The following is a 21,125-nucleotide window of genomic DNA, read 5'->3' on the forward strand; positions in this document are numbered from 1 at the left end:
TTTTTTTAAAGATTTTATTTATTTATTTGAGACAGAGAGAATGAGATACAGAGAGCATGAGAGGGAGGAGGGTCAGAGGGAGAAGCAGACTCCCTGCCGAGCAGGGAGCCCGATGCGGGACTCGATCCCGGGACTCCAGGATCATGACCTGAGCCGAAGGCAGTCGCTTAACCAACTGAGCCACCCAGGCGCCCCTGGGGGGCACTTTTAACATCACTACAGAAGATATTAAATATATCCATAAATAACTAATATTGTTCTCTTAAATAGCTGATCTAGGACATATACACTCATAAAATGAATCCTGGAAAGGTTGCATATAAATCAGAATTTTGTACGAATTTGACCATACAGAAAAGCAACATGGTACAGAGGTAATTAGCATCTTAGTGATCTTTCCCTGGTCTGTTATTAATGAGTCATGTGGTTTAAGTCTCTTTAATATTCCTGGGCATCAGCTTCCTATACAAAAGTGTGCTAGATCCAGAGGGTTGCTTCCCACCCTAAAGTTTCAAGATCCTATTACATGCTAAATATCAGTTACTCAATTACTGCATCTTTGTATATGATTCAGTGGAGTGCTAAAACTTATAAAATTAGCTTAAGTAAAATTTATACTTGCAAGTTTATACTGTATGTTCATTGACCCTGGATATTCCAGGTATTTAGATCAGAGATCTCTTCCAGTGGTTTCAATCTAGTCACAGCTGTCAAAGAGTTTATTAACATTCTTCAGAGAAAACCTGACTTTCAAACACTTTGAGGCTAAACCAACAATGGTGAGATACCATGAAGTGTCCACATGGTCTTTCAAACCATGTACAGACTGTAAAAGAACTCCAAAAATCACTGAACCCACCCAGATCTCTGTCCTCACTCTGTTCAAAAATCAGAGTCCACTACTAAAACTACTACAGATATTCAAAACATCTCCAAACTTTATGAATTCTAATTCTAGAGCAGAGGTCAGGTCCAGGAGCCAAATCTAGCCAATAGCCTATGTTTCTAAACAACGTTTTATTGGAACACAGCCACATGAACTTATTTACATATTGTCTATGGCTGCTAGGGCAGAGCTAAACAGTTGCAAGTGAGACCTTATGGCCCACAAAGCTTAAAATATTTATTATCTGGCTCTTTAAAGACAAAGTTTGCCCACCCCGGGCTAAAGTTCAACAGACCTTTCAGTTGGTCAACTGATCAAAGTTAAAACGAGAATATTTATACCTGTGTGTATGCATGTCTATTTACATGTATGTTGAATGTTATAAGTACAATTGTATAACCGTATTTCATTTACCCATTTCTGATTTAGACCCAAAATCTTCTCATTTGAATGGAGATTTAACTTCTCGGTTTTATATGAGCCAAATCACACACAAATTGTCTATAATTTCAAGTTTCAGTTTCTCTGTGATAAGTAGGAACTTAAAGACAAATGCAAAACAATTTGAATGCCAAATCACATTTAGTTACCTTATATCCCCATTTTTATGAGTTGTCTTATCTACTTTCAAAAACCTGTTTCATTAGTTTATTTACTTAACATAAATACAGTAACAAACACAACTGGTAGAAACAGGTGTAGGAAAAAAAATACAACAAACTCAGCTACTGGAGATGAATAAAAATTGGCCTCCTAGCCACGAGCTTCTGCTGCATATAATAGTTATTACATTATCAGACAATATAGTGTAGTAGTGGTTAAGAGCAAAAAGCTCTTTCCATTTCCATTTCATTCCAGGAGACCGAAGTTTAAATCCTGACTCTGCCACCTATTTTACAAAGCATCAATTTCCTCATCTATAAAATAGAAATGATAATAAAACCTCTGTGGAATATTTTGTCAATACCACATAAGAAAAGGCAAGGCAAATGATTAGTACAGTGCTTGAACACATAGAAAAGCCCAAAAAATGTTAAATATTATCACAACCATCATCACTATCATCACCATCATGATTCAATTTTTAAGAGCTAAAAAAATAAAGTGTTAGTGAAAAAAACCTTATTAAAATCTAATTTAGAATTACTGTACAGTTGATGCCGTCAAAGCTAACAGTGCCTAGCTTCTATTCACACTCTTATACATGTCAATATTTCCATTCCCATAGGGGTATAAGAAGCAAGCCATTCACAGCATGAACATTTCTGATGGTCTTTTGTTTATGTACTCTGTGTTTTTAACTGGCATATTATCCCACAGTCCTGCCTGTTAACTGCCTGTTATTATAAGCTCCTGGAGAACAAATACATTTCAAAAGCTCTTGATATAACAAGAAGCATCTCATGCAGATAAGGATTAAATAATATTTCATTCTTGTCTCATCATCTAGGAATAAAGAGTCTGACACAAATGACTTTCCTAGACAACTGGCGAAATTTTAGAACACCAAATAAAAAGAGAAAAATCCTTAAAGTTTCTTTAAAAAAAAAAAAGGCACTATTTGTGAGAATGAGAATAGTATCTGACCCTGTCCTACAAACAGAAGGCTAAAAGGCAACTGAGCAATGCATTTCATTTTCCAAAAAAAAAATAATTTTTCTTTCAATCATGGGTATGAACTAAATTAACATCATTTCAAAATCTGAAATTGATTTCCCATATATTCCATATCAAAAAAATTTCTCAAAGGGATAACTGTAACAAAACTATAACAAAACAAGACAAAGGAACATATAAAAAAGGAAACATTATAGAAATGATAGCAGTTGAGTAGGACCTAAAAAAGGTGAAAAATGTTCAACAAATAAAAAAAACACCAATAGATTTTGATTTTCATGTAGAGAGAAAGGATTACTTTTCTTTTTTTATGTCCAATCACTATACTTAGTCCTGCAGATAATATTTATATAATCATGATATAATAAATACAATTTCTATTAGGTTAATTTTTCTGGAAGTAACCTACTGAGAAAACACAGAAGATTTAACTATAGCTGCAAAAGAATATAAATGTTATAAACTTGACCAAGTAAAAATAACAGTTTCACTAATATATCCTGGAAGACAGAGAAGAGAAGCAAAAGAAAGTATACCAAATTCCTATCTCTTATTGGTATTTTAATAGGAGGAGTAAACAGTCAGAGAGTCAACAACTATTTACAATGATGAATCAGGAAAAAGATATTTTAACACAGTACTTTAAATTACAATGAAATCTACTGGAAAAAAAACTAATAAGCTGTAAAAGTGGTTTACTTCAGGGAGTAGGAAAGAGAATGGTGGGTAAGGCAGAAAGAAACTTTTACCTTTTGTTTAAGACACTTTTGTTTAAATATTATGTTTTGCCATCAGTAGATTTTACTTTACATTATTTCAAAATGGCACAGCATGGGGGAGGGAGACAGAGGAAAACAAATTAAAATAAAAGATAAGGAGCGCAGGCAGTATGCGAATAGCATACTGTCAATAACTCGGCCCATAAAGACAGAGCAACAAGGACTCCAGATCTACCCATGGGTCTAGGTAGCTGGCGTGGTGACCCAGCCGAAACACTCACTGCTCCGAACACAATCCCAGGCAGAGTTCCTAGGTTCCCCTTGCCTGAACCTAGACAAAGACAGAGCATGACGTCTTGCTAGAAGGGAATCAAGGGCAATAGGGGACGCACAGTCCCTAGTATTGCTGTATTTGTACCAAAAAGCCTGGTTCATTATTCTAGGATTTAAAGAAGTTCTACAACCTACAATTTTTATTCCACTACCAAGTTCATATTCTGAGGGGGAAAAAAGGGTATTTTGAAGATTATGAGAAATTAAATACATGTGTCTATGCTAAAGTATAGTACTCGAGAAAGATATTCTAGTTCTGGTGGTATACAAACTTTTGAGTGCATAATCCAGAATGCTCTCAGATTCCCTCAAGTAGTTTCTTTCAAATGAAATAAACAATAAAGCAGTTTTGACTTTTAAAAATAACTTTTCTTGAAACTAATTTAGATAAATTTCAAGTGAAAAATAAATTAAATGCTTCATTCGCAGACATACTTTAACATAAACATACTGATTCCTATTCCCAGTAAATCCCAAATATATGATTCTGTCGATCAACTCAAGAAACGTCAAATAATGTAAAAATGTTCCCTGTCAGTTATAAAAGTGACAAAACTGGTATACTATCTTTTATTAAAGATGTTGAAACACATCATATCTCAAGGAAAATACAAGGTACTGAAGGGGTACAAGTTTTCTTTCAGTTTTCAATCAACTGTGTACATTGTATTACTTGGTACTTTATGTATTAAGCTACACAGTCATATAACCTGAGACAGACAATACAGTCAAGGGTTCTTTATGCAGAAGCAAATATATGAATTCTGTTTTTCCTGCTTTCAGAATCTTAAGAGTCAGCCCTCAGTTGCCCCATGTAATCTACTCCTAAGACCACAGGGTCTCTCCCATCTGCCAAAACCCTTTTTTCCAACAGAAGAGCAATGTGACTAGCAAAGAAAAGAGAAACATACACTCTACCTAGGAAAAATTAAAAAGTGGACAAGCAGGTACGTTGTGCATATGAACTTGCCTAAAGTATATTAAAAAAAAAAAAAATTACACCAGAACCCAGAAATGCTTTGCATCACGGGTTGTTCTCTTAAGGACATTTCTAAAACGAATATACTTCATGATTCTCTAGCCATCAAGAGAAATGAAAATAAATTTAAATGTTAAAGAAAATGAGAGTATAAACAGTTGGAAATTAGTTACTATTCCTCGGATTACCAGAGTGTCAAATGATTTTTCACTCTGATTCACTCAGGTCCAAGCAAAGATTAAATCTTGCCTTTGGTTAAATTCCACAGCTCCAGGTCAATGAAATGAATTTTTAAAGTGTTGATGAATCATGTCTGAGCAGTCCCAACCAGAGAGCTCAAGAACAGGTACAGTACTGTATTTAGAAGACCAGAGGAAAAAGAGCAAAAGAAAGGAAAATAAATGCACAAAATAAAAGAGGTACATCCAATTAATAAAGACACAAAAGGAAGAGAGAATAAAATTCCTTTCGTTTTTGTGGACTCAACCTGACCTACACGTCAACTAACTCTATCACCATAGCTCATATCCCATTATCTACAGGAAGTGAGCAAATTTCTCATGCTCTCCCAAGTAGGAACAGAAGTGTAAGACAAGAAAAAATGAGACTGGGTTAAGCAGGATGAATGGGGGCTAGCAGAGCAAACAGTGCTGGTGTGTGAGGAAGAATCCCGGTAGAAGGCCTGGCACCGCCACCAAACAATTCCAACTAATAGCAAAGCTCTCTGAGCCACGCCGACATTGTAACTACATCACCAAGTTAAAAACACAACTCTAACAGAGGTCCTGCAAAGCCTAAGGTGAAATTAATTCCTTGGGACATTTTAGTATATTTGTGCATGTATTTTTACCTATTTTCAAAGAATAAGACAAACTTTTCTTATTACTACATGTACAATTCACATGTGTAAACACAGCATGCCTCTTATATAATGTACTCCCTAAAATAAAGCAATTATTACTTTAAGTTACCATTATTGATCTTTTCAATTTCAATCTTTTCACCAGGTCGGATAACTGTAGTCACAGCTCCTCCACATATCACTATATACCTTAATGAGAAAGTACTCAGAAGTCACTTCACGCTAACTTTTAAAAAACCCAAATAAAAATTTCCTTAAAAAACATTTTGTATAGTTAACTCTCATCAAGTAGATAATTACTTTAGCACAGCCAAAATTTTTAATTATTGAGGAAAAACAAAGTGCCAACACATGTCACCCTCTACCTCAATTTCCTGCCATCAAATTTCCACACCCATTCTTTCCTATTATAATAGAAGGTGACCTTTTCAAAGTCACCTCTACTATAATCCCTACAAAGCCTTAGCATAATATTATGTCCTCTATTTTATTTTCAACCTCTCACTTTCCAGTAGATTTTCAAATATGCAAATTTCCCCCTCAATTCCACATCTCCCCTCTTCATAAAATTTTCTCATCCTATACTTATACTTCAGGCAAATCTATCCCAACAAAGTCAGCTATGATTTCTTTGGATAGATATTTTCAGTCCTCATTTTGCTTGCTATCTCTGCAACAAAGACTTCATCATAATACCCATAATCTCCTGTCTACAACCCTCATACCTTGTCTTAGCTAACTCCTATGCCCCTCCTTCAAGTCCTCCTTAGTCTTGACCCCGAAGGAGTTAGATCCCAGTGCTTCCTCTGTATGCTCAACACCCATCTCCCTAAGACCCCATCCCACCATCCCACTATGCCTTCTTCAATCCAAGCCCTTATTGATAGATTACCTAGGTAATCTAGAAAACCAGGGATTATAATGATTACATTATGTATAGTTCAACACCATTCAGCCAATTCTAAAGCAAAGCACCTGGCATATAATAAACACTCAGTAATGTATAACTGCCTGAATTATGTTCACCCAATCATATATAAGCTGTTCTCACTGTAACTCATTTATCACCACAAAATAAACTAAATGCGTGCTGTCTCTTCAGGACCCAGAAGGCCCTTGTTAGAAATTTTCAAATACATTCAACATATTAGAGCTAATTCTCTATTTACTCAATTTAAACAAATCTAAATAACATAATCAAGTCTTTAATAGTGACAGTTAATCGGTGTCAAAATGGATAAAAACAAAACATCACTGGAACTACCCAACTATGCATTTCCTAATCAAATAAAAAGTGTGTTGATTCAGTATGCACAATCCTAAAGAAAAAAATACCATAAATATTAAATAGCATCTCTAGTGGGAAAATAGCTAGCTCTTATCCTACAACCTGCAGAGACCCATGATGTGGGAGTATATTAAAAGAAAAAAATTTAATTAAATCTGTACTAATGTTTTGGTCTTCCCTAATCCTTTTATTTTTAGGTACGAACAATCAACATCTACAACATGGGTGCATCGTGCTCACTAACTGCCAGAATTTCCATACAGGAGAGACTGAGGGGTTATGTTCTAGGATAGGTATGAATTTAATCTGAAGCTGGGTTTGCTTGGCAAACACACGATTTTACTTAGATTGTATGTTTACTTGAGATGGTTTTAGAGGAATGATGGAAATTACACCTGGGGATTGAGCCTCCCCAAGGGACTGCCACCAGTAATGCAAAACCTTCATTTTAAGCAGACCAAAAACCCATTAATAAAGTAGAACTAATAGCAAAGGCTGCAATGGCCATTTTTACACTGTACATTTTAAAAATAACTAAATAAAAGATGTAACACATCAAATACATAATCACTTAAATATGACAAAGATGATTATGACATAAAATTAAATCACACTTAAATTTTCCAAAATAATTCTTATCAAGATGAGCCAAACATTTGAACTGTCTGGATGTGAAAAACAAACTGCAGTAATACTCTCAATATTTATAAGCTGGGCAAAGTTAAGGAGGAAAAATTCCCAAGAGATGCAAGAGAAATGTAAACAGATAAATTTATTCTTCTCTACTACTCTATAAATTGGAAAGAATATGAAAAAAAAAGTTTCAATGAGGTAAAAAGAAGGAGTAGGATTAAAAATATCTGATCTTTCACACCTTATGAATTATTATTTATAATTTCATTGTACTGCCCATTTATGAACAAGAATGCTAAACTAGAACATAACACTTAATATTAATTTTCAATGTTCGTTAACATTGTGTGTTACACAGCTCATATGTTAAAAACTGACAACAGAGTCAGCTTTAAAATTTTAATATTACCTTACCTTATGCAACTGTAATGTTTAAAAGTGCTGGCGGCTTTCTGACATTCCAGGCACAACTGAATAGCTCCTGGATAGTCTTCCTCCTTAAGATAACAACAACAGAAGTCATTAAACAGGAAACATTTTTCCTAAAGTCCCTGAAAAAAATAAATCTCCACTCATACTCCATCCAAAAGTTACAGAACCAGAAAATTTTAAGTCCTCTTAAGTCAGGATTAGAATACCAATGATAAATAAATAATATAAAGAGACGACTAGCTCCAAGCCTAAAATGTATGCATAGAAAAAATATTCTCTTCCCTCATATACATAGTAACAGCTCTCTAAGACCATGACATGTGGATAAAGCCTACACAAAATAATAAGCTGCTTCATAGGGAAAGTGTTCTTTAACTGTTAATATATCTTCTTTCAGTAATGTTTATAAAAAATGTTCCAAACCAGTATGAATTCCACTTGTAATCAACACTCAAGAGTTTTACCACCAAGAAATCAATAAATATTTTAAAACAAATAAAGTTGTTAGAAAGTGAAATATTCGGTCTACGGCCATACCATCCTGAATGTGCCCGATCTCAACTGATCTTGGAAGCTAAGCAGGGTCAGGCCTGGTTAGTACTTGGATGGGAGAAAGTGAAATATTCATTAATAACCTTGGAATGTTTTTATCAACTAAAGAGTAATTTAATGCCAAATGAAATTTTCATATGCATTTCTCAAATCTAAGTTTAGAAGTAACACGGTGATTACTGAAAACCATAAAAAAGTTTTCCTATGTTCATCTCTATAATTGGACAAATGTACTTCAAACCAGTGGGGATGCTGAGATGATGACAAAGTACCTACCTGAAGGACCTCAAGTATTATGGGAAACACACAAATTACCTTATGCTTTATAAAACAAGTACATAGAGAATGCTAAGAAAGCATCAAAGAGAAAACAGATGGCTCACTCAGGAAACCAATTACTATGAGATACCAAACATAACTCAAATATGACATATTCCTTAAATCATTCCTATATGCTTGATACAAAAGATAATTTTACTGCTATTTGGGTGCAAATGCAATCAATATACTGAAGTTAACAATCCCACATTGCTACAAAGTAAACATTTCCCCAAATAAATTTTTCTAAGTGAAATATGTCAATAGAAAAATGCTCTAGAGCAAGTACATTTACATGTCTAAAAATGTTCTTTATACCATGTAGCAATTTGAAAGAAATGCACATCTGAATGTTTTCCACTATAATTTTTCTATTTAATAGTATCAGGATCACCAAATTTCCAAACTTTGTTTACTTACCTCCAGCATTTCACTTAAGCGCACATCTGTTCTTTGCTGGAAAAAAAAAAAAAACACACACACACACAAAAGTCAAAGGTAAATCTGTTTCAACCATAAAATTAAGTTTTAATTTTTAAATAGTAACCTGTATATACCAATGTTTTTATAGTTCTCAGAGATTTCAGAAGTCCAATCAGCAACTGACGTTTCCTTTGATTTGCAAGAAGGCCTAAACTAGCTTGAGTAAAACCTTCCTTGGCAATATTCAAGTGTCTACAAAAAAGAAGAATAAATACTTAAATTTTTCTATTATAATAAGAACACTATTCACACAGAACAATTAGGCAACTGACAAGGTGATATCCTCAATTACTCTTAAAATCAGGGATTGTGACTACTATTTGACAAATGTATTCAACGGCTCAATCTCAACCAGCATTACTCAAAGCATGGTGGGTGGACTGGTGCCAATCCTCAAACTGTTACTGATCCGTCACAAGAAAAGTACAGAAATGGAGAATAAGTATTAAAAAACTACTTAGAGCAAAAACTGATATAATAATTTTAAGTTTGATGAATCAATAAAAAAACTGAGACAACATTCTCTATGTCCTAGGTTATTTTCTTAGCATTTTGTTTTTAGTGCATTTTACAAAAATAGTAAAAAAAAATGGAAATTAAAAAAGAAAAAAAGTCTGATCCTTATAGTTTGAGAAGCATTAATCCAAACAATATAAAAACAGCAGTATGTTAAGGCCATAATGAGATTTATAGATATTTCATTTCACACATACTTTCTTAGTGCAGCTTTTAGATCATAATATATATTCAGTTAATGAACAGTATTCTAGAAACCATAGTCATAATAAAAACTCAATTATCAATGACAATTTCACAATTTTTCTTGAAATGTTTTCCAGCTTAAAAAACAAAATATTCATCAAATGCAATACCTCCTCCCATTTGTGCAGATAACAGCAGCTAACTGAAGACCCGTCTGTAATGAGGTAACTCTTTCAAGTTCCTATGGAAAAATTAGGTATAGGTTATTGTGGAGGCATTTTATTTTTCTTTATTATTCATACGATACTCTAACAAAAACTTTAGTAGGCTTCAAAGAAAAGCCTGCTTAGAAAACAAAGTAGCAACAAAGATAGCTAAAATTGAAAACTGTTGGTGTATCTTTCACAAAATAATTTAAAATGACTACTTTCAAATGATTTTCACAATGACATATGATAAAATATTTAGTCAGTATTGCTCATAAGGAAAACTAGATCCAACCTGTTTTAGACAGGCATAAACAAATACTAATAATACATCCATTGAAATGTTTCTACCCAACAGAACTTCAGAAGATAATCAAGGATATGACAAGTATGATTTCTGTTTCCTAAGATGCTTTGACAACAGATGTCTTCATCTGAACACTGGTAGGTATTTCAATGGATTTTGGAGTCTCTGATTTTCTGATTCAAAGACAGATTCAGTTATAAGATTCCAATTTTATTATCTTTTAAAGACAGATTGTTACACTGCTATTGAGCAGTCATTATTAATGATCGACATGTTACAAAGTACACAGAAGGAATTTTCACTGGGCCTTCTAAAGTTTGGAAGAACCAAAGAGATTACTTTAAAATCAATTATAAAAAGTCACTTCTTCAGTTTGGTAAATTCCCCCAAATGAGAGAGAAAAACATACATATATAGCCCCCCCCACACACACCCCAAATAGAGTCAATATGTTGCTACAGAACTACAGACAAGAGACTAAATCATTTCAACACTTTCAAGTGTAAGTCACTTAGGCATTTTTAAAATTTTACTATTAAAAATAACAAATATCATCCTACCTTTACATAAGCAGGCTGTTTTTCAAGGATTAAATCTGCTACTTTTTTAGAGACCTATAAAAACATGCAATCAAACAAAGGAAGTAAAAGAAAAAGCCACATACTTCCCGTTCCATTTTACATTTTAAATTTTTGTAAGAATATTCCATAGGTCTTCCCAATAACTTCTACAGCAGATATTGGCATGCTCTGGGCTATGAAATTAGTAAAAGGGATATAACAGAGAGCATAATACTTGGTCCTTAATAGAATCTCAATAAATGGTCATTATGACTGTTAATAATATGAGAATCATCTGATTTATTAACATGCACAAAGGTGTAAGATCTTTAAGGGCTTAAGATTTGCTTTTAAAAGACGAACTCGTAAGACAAACAATCAGTTGAATTTATGGACACAGTGTCTGGGAAACAGAGAACATCCTGTACCCTTTAGATACTTTGGACCACCTAAAAAGACAAACAGTAATTTGGTCCTCTACTTCTGAAAACTTGAAAACGTGTTTTTGGGGGGATTTTTTTTGGAATGCTATGAACATACCTAAGGTTTCCTTGGTCAAGTCCGTGAAAAATGTTAGTGTATGTAAGAATTATAATGATTTTGAATATGAGGCTCTTATTTCAGTTTCAGGGGCACCTGCTAGACTACACTACAGGTACTATGGAGCATGGCACATCCAAAGCATTTAGTGAATTTTTGCTCAAAAAACTCAATTAGTTGAGTTTCCCTTCCCCTTCCCCAAGCAACTGAGAACAAAGAATTACACATACATTCAACTATTGCATTAACCCTTCTATATTTTCTTAACTGCTTTGAATTTGTTTAGATATGAATTTATATAGATGTATAGACAGAAACTGGCCTAATTTTATCAAACTGGGGTTTTTTTTTAATAGTTTAAAATAGACAGTATAGTTGTTAGCCTGCACTGTGTCAGGCAGTGTACTAAGTGCTTTCCCTACATTATCTCAATCAGTACTCATAACAATCTATTAAAATGGGTTCCTCATTTTCCAGATGAATAATCTTAAATATCATAGTAACTGACCCACAGCCCCCACAGCAAGGCCAGGATTCAAGCCCAGGTGTACCAAATTCTAAAGGTCACTGTGCTATCTGGCCCCTGTAATGGGGCCTCATTCCCTAAAGAATACTATCAGATCAAGTACAGAGACAGATGTGCACATATTTAAACATGCTGAAACCAACAGAAGGCAAAAGATGCCACCATCCACTGGAATCCAGTTCTCTAAAAGCACTTTTACCACACAACCCTCTATTGGTCAAGTCCCTTCCCAACACCACTGCTGCTACCCCCAGGGAGATCCCAGCACCCACTGAGACCTCTGAGTGTAGTACAAAAGAAGGAGAAGTATATCTTCCTTTATTTGTCAAATGTATTATTAAAAAAATAAATAAATAAAAATAAAATAAAATAATTATCAAGATCCCGTACTAACATTATTTAATCTACAGTATAGTCTAAGTTCTATTAAAGGAGCTCAGCCTTCCTCAGCAAGGAAAATCACAGAATCACAGAATTTTACAGCATCCAAGAAAATGCAGGCCTAACCCGTCACTTCACAGATTGAGCAAGGCTAAGTGACTTGCCCAATGCCAGACAATTAATCAGTGACTACAACTGTAACATTCTGAATCTTAGCTCTCTTTTCTCTTTGGGCCTATTTCAACTACAAGTGGGGGCCTTTATTCTGAGATAAGAAACTATAGTAGGGAAGTCATGCATGCATGACAAGGAGCCTAAAGGTACTTAGCAATCCAAAAAGAAAAGATTCAAAAATCTTTGATCACATTCAGGATTCCAGAGAAAAAAACCTCTCAGTTCTAGAAGGAAATCTATATCAAGGTAATGGGAGGGAAACTGAATAGGCATTAAATTTTTAAATAAATGTATCATTGAGTCTGAGTCATGTTAAATAATATTTGTTTAACATGTTAAGTTAAACCATAAAATCTGCAAATATTACACCCCCCTGCTGTTTCATTTAGTTATGTCAGAAAGAAAGGTGTTTTTTACTTACTGCAGCTTGCTGTTGTTTCAATTTGTCTCTGTACTCCTCTAATTCTTGCAAATTGAGAACAGGAGGGAGTTTCTAAAAAATACCCATAAATGAAGAATAAAAAATAGTTTAATTTGGTTTCATTTACCTGCATACTTCTGACTTACAAACTATCATCTGTGCATGTAAAACAGTGCCTCATCCCATTCCCACCCACTCCTCTTGGCCTCCCCACTTTCCCCACTAGACTTCAGACACGAAAGCTTCCACATGTTTGTTGCCCAACCCTCTCACATGCCATCCCTCACCCAGCCCTATAGGACAGAAGAAAGTCCCACATCCTAACCTTACCCTCTATCAGCCATAGGTATATCCCTACTTGTCTACAACAGAACTCAAAACATTTCCCCTCTGAAATATTAGGAATAGTAACTAAGCACTATACTGTGATAGTGACAGTTGCTGGAGTACATTCTAGATTCCACATCAGCTTTCAAAAGACAGGATGGGAAACTAACAAAAATGCATACTGCTGTGTATACTGGAAACTCCAAGTTTCAGTCAATGGACTGATGAAACTTCAGAACGACTGGGGGCTGATGGTGTATATAGTGCATATAAAGTATGTATGCATACTGTATTTGGTTTCATCTAAAACCAGATTTTACTATTCTTTTTTGAATTTTCTATAAATTTAAAATGCCAACATTATAAACATCATGGCATAGAGGTCTTTATCATGGCAAAACAATTATGTAAAGATACATTGATGATTAAAAGTCTCAAAGCTTCTTGGGCGCCTGGGTGGCTCAGTTGGTTAAGCGACTGCCTTCGGCTCAGGTCATGATCCTGGAGTCCCTGGATCGAGTCCCGCGTCGGGCTCCCTGCTCGGCGGGGAGCCTGCTTCTCCCTCTGACCCTCCCCCCCGTCTCATGTGCTCTCTCTCTCTCTCTCAAATAAATAAATAAAATCTTAAAAAAAAAAAGATTTAAAAGTCTCAAAGCTTCTCTAAACATATTTTGAAAATATAAAATAAGATAGAGGCAGCATACCAACATATTGCATGCTAACAGTTAAAAACCAAAAATACATGGAGGGGGGTGGGAGGGAGGGGTGGCTGGGTGATGGACATTAGGGAGGGTATGTACTATGGTGAATGCTGTGAATTGTGTAAATAAAAATAAAAAAATAAAAACCAAAATTACAGAAATGTTTCCTGGACCAATATTCTATAGCTGCACTTAATTTTACATTTTTTAAAATAATTTAATCATTAAACAATGTGGACAGTTCAATAAATCACTATATGGTCATCATAAACCAGTCCTAGTTTTAAGGAAGGAAGAAAGGATGGATGAACACCCCTAAAAAGCATTCAAATCTCATCCCCCAATTCAGTCACTGAACAAGATAGGGTTTAAATAGGTTTTAATGAATTTTGTTTTACCTCCAGCTCATATTTAACAATATCAAATGAGTCCGTTGAAAAATATACTTGTTCAATACTATTAATTAGCTCTTGTTCAGCTTGAGGGTCACTAGGCTGGTCTCGAAGTTCTCGGAATTCCTCCTTTAAGAAAAAAAAAGAAATCACAATTACAGTACTTGTACCTGTTATAATTCTACCTGCATGGAAATAAATAATCACCTGTCTTAATAGTCACAAATCTCCTGGGAACCATTCCAAGCAAGGAGATAAACTGACAGAAAACAGGAAAGTTCATGGAAAATTAGGACTACTAAAGCACTAAAATATTAAAAACTACTCATCTATTGAAGAAAAAAAAAAATAGCCAGTCTGAAGATTCAGATTTTATTTTCAATTCTGTGTGTGCCAATGGATAGGTGGAAGAATTTATAAGTTTAACAAAAGGAAAAACCAAAGTGACTACGTAGTATCTATCATACATACATACCACATACATACGCATTTTCATCATTTAACATTCTAAAATCTGTCTTAGCACAGATAACCAGGGAATATCTCAATGACTTGCAGGTCACAATCAGCATTAAAACCCTGAGCAGAGCAGACATCCTTCCTTGTGCTAGAAATCTCACTGCTCGGCTAAGAAACATTGGCTCCAAAAAAGATTCACAAGTTTAGCTCTGTAATCCTATGAGGCTTCCTTCAAAGTGTGCTGATAATGCAATTAATGATCTGATTATGAATCTAAAGCTCTGTATTTGATAAAACGCTTTCTCTCTAATGATACAGAATGGAGCTTCTATGGATTTACACAACTAAAAAGAGCTTGACAGACAAATCCCTACCCCTAATGTCAGCATCCTGATCCTATGCAATTTCACTGCATAATTGGATAAACCTTCAGTTAACTGGGAAATTTCATTAACTCAGACACCCACTCTCTGCCATACTAATTAATCAACACATTATTATAGACATTTAACAATTTAGTCCTTTGATTTTTTTATTCATATTAATCTCAAATACATTTAAGAACACAAAAGAAACTCATACTTAAAATAATTTTATAGTCATTAAAATAATACTTAACAAAAATCCTTAATAAATCATTAATTAAATACACAGAAATTATAATGTCAATTAGAGAACATTGTTTTCCAAATAGAAATACTCTAGATTATTTTATTGCAGGGCAGTTTTCATTTATAAAAAAGAATCTAGCTTATATATCTTTTAGACTTTAATTTATAATTTAAATATGAAAAATTATTAATTATAAAATTATCTCCTCTTAGATTCAAGCTAAAAGAAAATATTAGAGCAATAAATCTGAAACTCAAGAGAATAGTTCTGTTTGTATTTAAAATTCCAATAAATTTAAAAGAGAAGGCAAAGTCATACAAAAATCAACTCTACATAATTAAAAGTGCATGTGAAAGAAAATGCCTCTTCTGTACCAAAACTCAACTTAATAAAATACATTAACCAAAAAAAAAGGGTCAGTGATTTAGCATGCAATCAAATACTATGAGTAAAGTAAGAAATCCAGTGTCCAAACAGTGGGAGCTGCATTCCTCTGTGTGTATGTGTGTGTGTGTGTGTGTGTGTGTATGTGTGTTTGTATGTGTGTAGCAGGGGGTTATCGACAACAAACACACTAATCTGCGTTGCACCCTGGACAATGACGCTGAGGGACAGACTTGGGTTAAAACCACACCACTTACAGAAAGGTTTCCAACTAGGCTACTCATGGGCAACCTCCAAGCATTTAATAAAAATTTGAAATGAGTGAGACATGAAATGGAAAACGAGATCAGAAATTCTTGGCAATTTCTCTCCCTAAGAGTCCACAGGCATTTGAAATACCAGCTTCTGATGCTGCAACCTGAGGCAGGGAAAAAGACCCAGGTGAGGATACGGCAATGCTGCCTCCCTAGGAATTTCACAGCACCACTAAGAAACAAATGAGGTTGGTACCATTCAAAAAAAAAAAATTCTAAAAATTGCTAAGACTGAAAATATCAAGTACAAAGTCAAGCAAAAAATTCAAATAGACTGCAATGAATGAACACTTTCATCTTAAATATAGATATGCCAATGACATATAACTCCATGCTGACGTTCTCCATACACTACCTAATGAATTGATCTAAAGGTAAAGACCCTTGGGTTTTAGTTGTGCCTCTGGTATTAACTTGGGCAACTCAGTCATTTTTTCACCTGTAAAGGACATATACACAAACACACACACACAATGACAAGTGAAACAAATACCCAAAGTTATTAAGAATGTCAAAGGGAAAACATGATTTCATTTATAAATATCTCACAAGTGTACACTTCACAAACGTAATGAATCTGTAAAAAGGGTACAATCTGTATATGTATATAAAAGGTCAAGTGCCATTCCTTCTTGGAGAACTAAACAATTATATCAGAGAGAGCAGACAAACCCATATAATTTCAAAGAACAGACACATAACACTTGACACTCTAAGTAACCTAGACTAAGAAGAGGGATAAAATCAAGAACGGCAGAGAAAGAAACATAGCACACAAAGCAGAATTCAATCCAAAACAAATGTCCAAACTATATCCCTATAAAATACCCTCTCCTTTCGGACAACTGAGTGGCTCCTCTGTGAAAATATACACCTGAACTCATTTAGACAAACTCCATTCTAACCAGATCCTGATCACGTTGTTCCTTTCAATCCCACTGCACCTGAGGGCTGCAAGACTGCTTCTACCTGATCATTCTCTACATGTTTCACTACTGTGAGTGCCCCCTGCTCAATCCAATAACACACCTTTTGAGAACTGAGATTTCTCCCTATTCCCCATCATTATGTTCTGTAGTGCCAAGGCACACTGTAGAAAGCAATCACTGACTGACTAAAATTAATTTACATAGTGAGCTGTATAAAAAAAAAGAGCAAAAAGAAAGGAAAGGACGTTGTTTTGATAGTCAAAACTTTCCACAAACTCTTAATAAAAGATCTCTTTCTTCTAACTAGAAATAATAAAAAATGTTAAGTGATTTTAGGGATACTTTAAGCATGTAAATTAGAAAAATAAACAAAAACAGCAAGATTGTATATTCTTACCACAATTACCCCATAATTTTGCCATTATATAAACTGGTTTCCTTGAATTGGAGATGTAGAAAAATACATAATTCTTCACCTAAAACCAATTTTGCAAGCCAATATATATGTATGAGGCAAAATTTTACATAAACAAAATGAACAAAATATTTCCTACAAAGAAAATTTAAAAGGCAAAACCAGGGGACCAGAATAACAAATGAAACACCTTATACCATATTAAAATATATGATTTCTTTTAAAGTTACAATAATTTTTGATAAGCTAAGTTTGAGAATCAAGTATTTCAGTCTTACAGACTATTATAAAAATTTATTTTATAGTAAATTTTAAGTCACATAGTAACTAATAAATACATGTTATCATTAAAGTGGTATAAATGCTCTATAAAACTTGAAAATCCAAAAATAATATATCGACAACTATAGACCATCAAAATTCGCCACAACTTGCTTGCTAATGGTAATCAACTACACTTAAAGAAAAAGTACATTGCTTACCCCAAAATTAAGACTGAAGAAAAACTACAATTAAGGTAATGAATTTAACTGTAAAGGGGATAAAAATAAAAATACAATGACAAAAAAGAACAAATCAAGTCTCTCTTCCATACTATCATTAGGAAATAACCTGTCTACTTTCAAAGCTCTCTTATCATACCTTTCTCAATTGAGTCACATATTTCAATTTAACATTTTTTTTTAATTCCCACTATGTAAGAATTCCCTATACTAGGTCATACAGAAATAAAGTTGAGTAAAAAAATAGCTGCTGAAGTAATAGAAGAGGTCAGATGAAGGAAGAAGCAATGCCCTGCAAGGCAGAACATAAGGGAGAACAAACAAAACCTAGGGCATCGAAGGGCAGTGAGTTCACATTTAATGGAACAGGTGCCATTTAGAGAAGAGAGAACAGGTGAAATTTCAAATTTGAGAAATTTGGGGAAATAAGGTAACAAATACAAAGCAAAGCACAAGTAAAAGCTGTAGCGGGAAAGCATACAACAGGTTAAACGGCAGAGGATGGCTTCACAGGGTGGAAAAATGTCAGAGGGAGCATCTACATATACACCAAGAGGCAATAAAATGCAACAATAGAGATTTTTTTTAATCCAATATATTTTTATATACCCTAGAACCATATTTTTCCTTTACTAAAAATAAAAGCTTAACACCTATCACCGTGCCAGATGCTGTATCAAAAAAGTAAGCATAAATATTCAGTATTTTCTTAACATAATAAACCAAGCAGGATTATTTTAGACAAGTGGTAGAAAACAAAGTAGTCAATATTTTAGAGGCTGTCTTTTCAGCAGTCACAATACACTGTAGGATTGTATCTAATTCTACCTAGCCTATTTTTTTCCATTTTGATCAGCTCTGAGATAAAGCTGTATGAACATACATATAAAATGCACATTATAAATGTAACTTTATGAAAAATGAAGAAAAACAATCATAACAGAAATTTAAGTGAACATCTTTGTTTTAGCCAAGTCATTTTTCCTCTCAACATAACAACAAAAGGTTTTATGAGAACTGGGGATTCAGGTCTATAAAAACAATTGGAGCCCTCAAGTGTAAGGTGTTATAAAACATTTCCAGTGTATTTATGGTTTCTAAGGAACTAGGCTATAACTTTACAAAGCAATTTCCTACTTAAGAGTTCATCTCTTATGGGAATGTATTCAAGTTTAGGACAAAAAAAAAAAAAGACTACAAATTTTGCATTTAACCACTACTTTTAAATTATACAAAATACCACACAAATTAAAAATACCAACTCAAGTTCAAATTTTTTAATTCTATTCACTTTCATAAGTGTAAAAAGTGAGCTGTGACAACTTCACAGTTCTCCTTACCATTAGTAAACTCAATTTTCTCTTTAATTTCGAAAAGCAATTTAACCTAATTTTTAAACTCACAGAACAGCTTGGAAACTTAGAGTCTTCAATAGTAGGTTTTTTATTCAAACAAAAAAGATGAATGCAAAATCTTCATTTCATAGGTCAAGTTTTAAAATCCCACAAAAAATGTACAGAATAAAAAAAAATGAAATGCAAACCAACTTCCATTTCTGTACGTAGTTTATTAGACTACGGTTCACATTACAATCCTGAATGGCAGAATGCATTGTGTTGAGAGGGAGTAAGGAAGAAAAAAAAAAAGAAATTTTATTCTTGTAAAGCATGAATTGGGGTTTACCAAGACAAATCTTACCAAAGGTTTTTTCTTACTGTTTGCATTTCTTTGTCAATCAACATTTTAAAAAAAGCTACTCTGCTATAATAAATTCTAAAAATAATTATAGTCTTATCAAAGTTAATATCACATTAGAGCTTTAAATGAGAGCAAAAAATGTTTAGCTACCAAAATCTTCTAGCTAGAAGAACAAAAACATGAAGTTTTCAATATTCAATCAGTATTATAAAATAAATCACTGAACAAAAATAGGTTTTGTTTCCAAATGAAACAGGATTCAAAATCAAATACCCTAAAACCATACATATACCATATAAATTTGTAATGAATTGCCAGATGTCGGATTACGCAGGGAAATGGTACATTTTCTTAAAATCCCACTGGAACAACAATAATGATCCATCAAAGCACCAGGCTCATCATCCATTTGTGTTTGTGTGTTTTAAATAAAACATAGCTTTTAAAGCCTACTTAGTTGTTGTTGTTTTTTTTCAGGCTTTCAGTGCCATCTAGTGGAATACTGGTGAGGTTACAATTGGAAGGGAGGTTTCCATAAAATGATTTATAGATTTTTCTAGAAGGTTATTAAAGTGGCATTATTTTAATCCAGCTTTATAACACATTTAAGTGATTTAAATAATGTATTTTAATCACTTTTTATACAAAAAAGCATCCAAATAAACACATATTTGTTTTTAAAGAAAAAGATTATGAATGAGAATTGATTTTATTCATAAAAATATACCTATTAACATATAATAAAAACACAAAGGGCGCCTGGGTGGCTCAGTTGGTTGAGCGACTGCCTTCGGCTCAGGTCATGATCCTGGAGTCCCTGGATCGAGTCCCGCATCGGGCTCCCTGCTCGGCAGGGAGTCTGCTTCTCCCTCTGACCCTCCCCCCTCTCATGTGCTCTCTCTCATTCTCTCTCTCTCAAATAAATAAATAAAATCTTTAAAAAAAAAACAAAACACAAAACTAGAAAGCAAATCTTTCATATGTGATACTCTGCCAAATGTTTTTATTTACTTCTCTTACCCAACAGTTATATTTTTCACGGGTATTTTTCTAAATTTATTTCTATGAAAAGGAAAACACTAAAGATAATAGCTTTAGAGACATCAAATATTTTTTTTTACAAAAGCTATCTTTAAAAATTTCTCAACTTCAGTGAAAAACATCAAGCTGTCTGCCACATTCCTGTCTATTTGGACGCTAATACTAAAGAAAGGCACGTCACAAACTGAAGTAAAGAGAGAGAGAGAAGCCCAGTGTATAGTCTGGATTCTGTTTTTCTATTAGTTTTAAAAACATCTCATCAGACCCACTCTCCAAAAGAAGAAATACTATCTATTCTGAGAAAAGACGTCACAACACCTTTGATCTCAGTGTCTAGAAACCACAATCTTTCCAATACCTTCACCTTCCACGTCCAATAAAATCCTCAGTCCTAAATTCTGCTTTTAAAACATCTCTCAAATTTAACCCTT

General features: G+C 33.8%; 1 protein-coding gene across 3 annotated transcripts in view; it reads right to left on the reverse strand.

The window, feature by feature from the left end:
• Positions 1-21,125, reverse strand: part of VPS50 (VPS50 subunit of EARP/GARPII complex) — a 126,090-nt gene that overhangs the window by 92,507 nt on the left and 12,458 nt on the right. For 2 of the 3 annotated variants that reach the window (XR_014139358.1, XM_081800532.1), the window contains exons 3-9: positions 14,346-14,468; positions 12,920-12,991; positions 10,878-10,931; positions 9,975-10,045; positions 9,177-9,294; positions 9,040-9,075; positions 7,732-7,814 (exon numbers count right to left, since the gene is read on the reverse strand). Coding sequence is in view for 2 of the 3 variants with exons in the window: in XM_081800532.1 (XP_081656658.1) it covers positions 7,732-7,814; positions 9,040-9,075; positions 9,177-9,294; positions 9,975-10,045; positions 10,878-10,931; positions 12,920-12,991; positions 14,346-14,468 (557 nt within the window). In the remaining variant the exon portion in view is untranslated. The remainder of the gene's footprint in view (positions 1-7,731; positions 7,815-9,039; positions 9,076-9,176; positions 9,295-9,974; positions 10,046-10,877; positions 10,932-12,919; positions 12,992-14,345; positions 14,469-21,125) is intronic. The other variant, XM_081800533.1, reaches the window with a different exon arrangement.

Source organism: Leptonychotes weddellii, chromosome 12 (assembly GCF_054177405.1).
Source record: "Leptonychotes weddellii isolate Sample4059 chromosome 12, ASM5417740v2, whole genome shotgun sequence".
Lineage (NCBI taxonomy): Eukaryota > Metazoa > Chordata > Mammalia > Carnivora > Phocidae > Leptonychotes > Leptonychotes weddellii.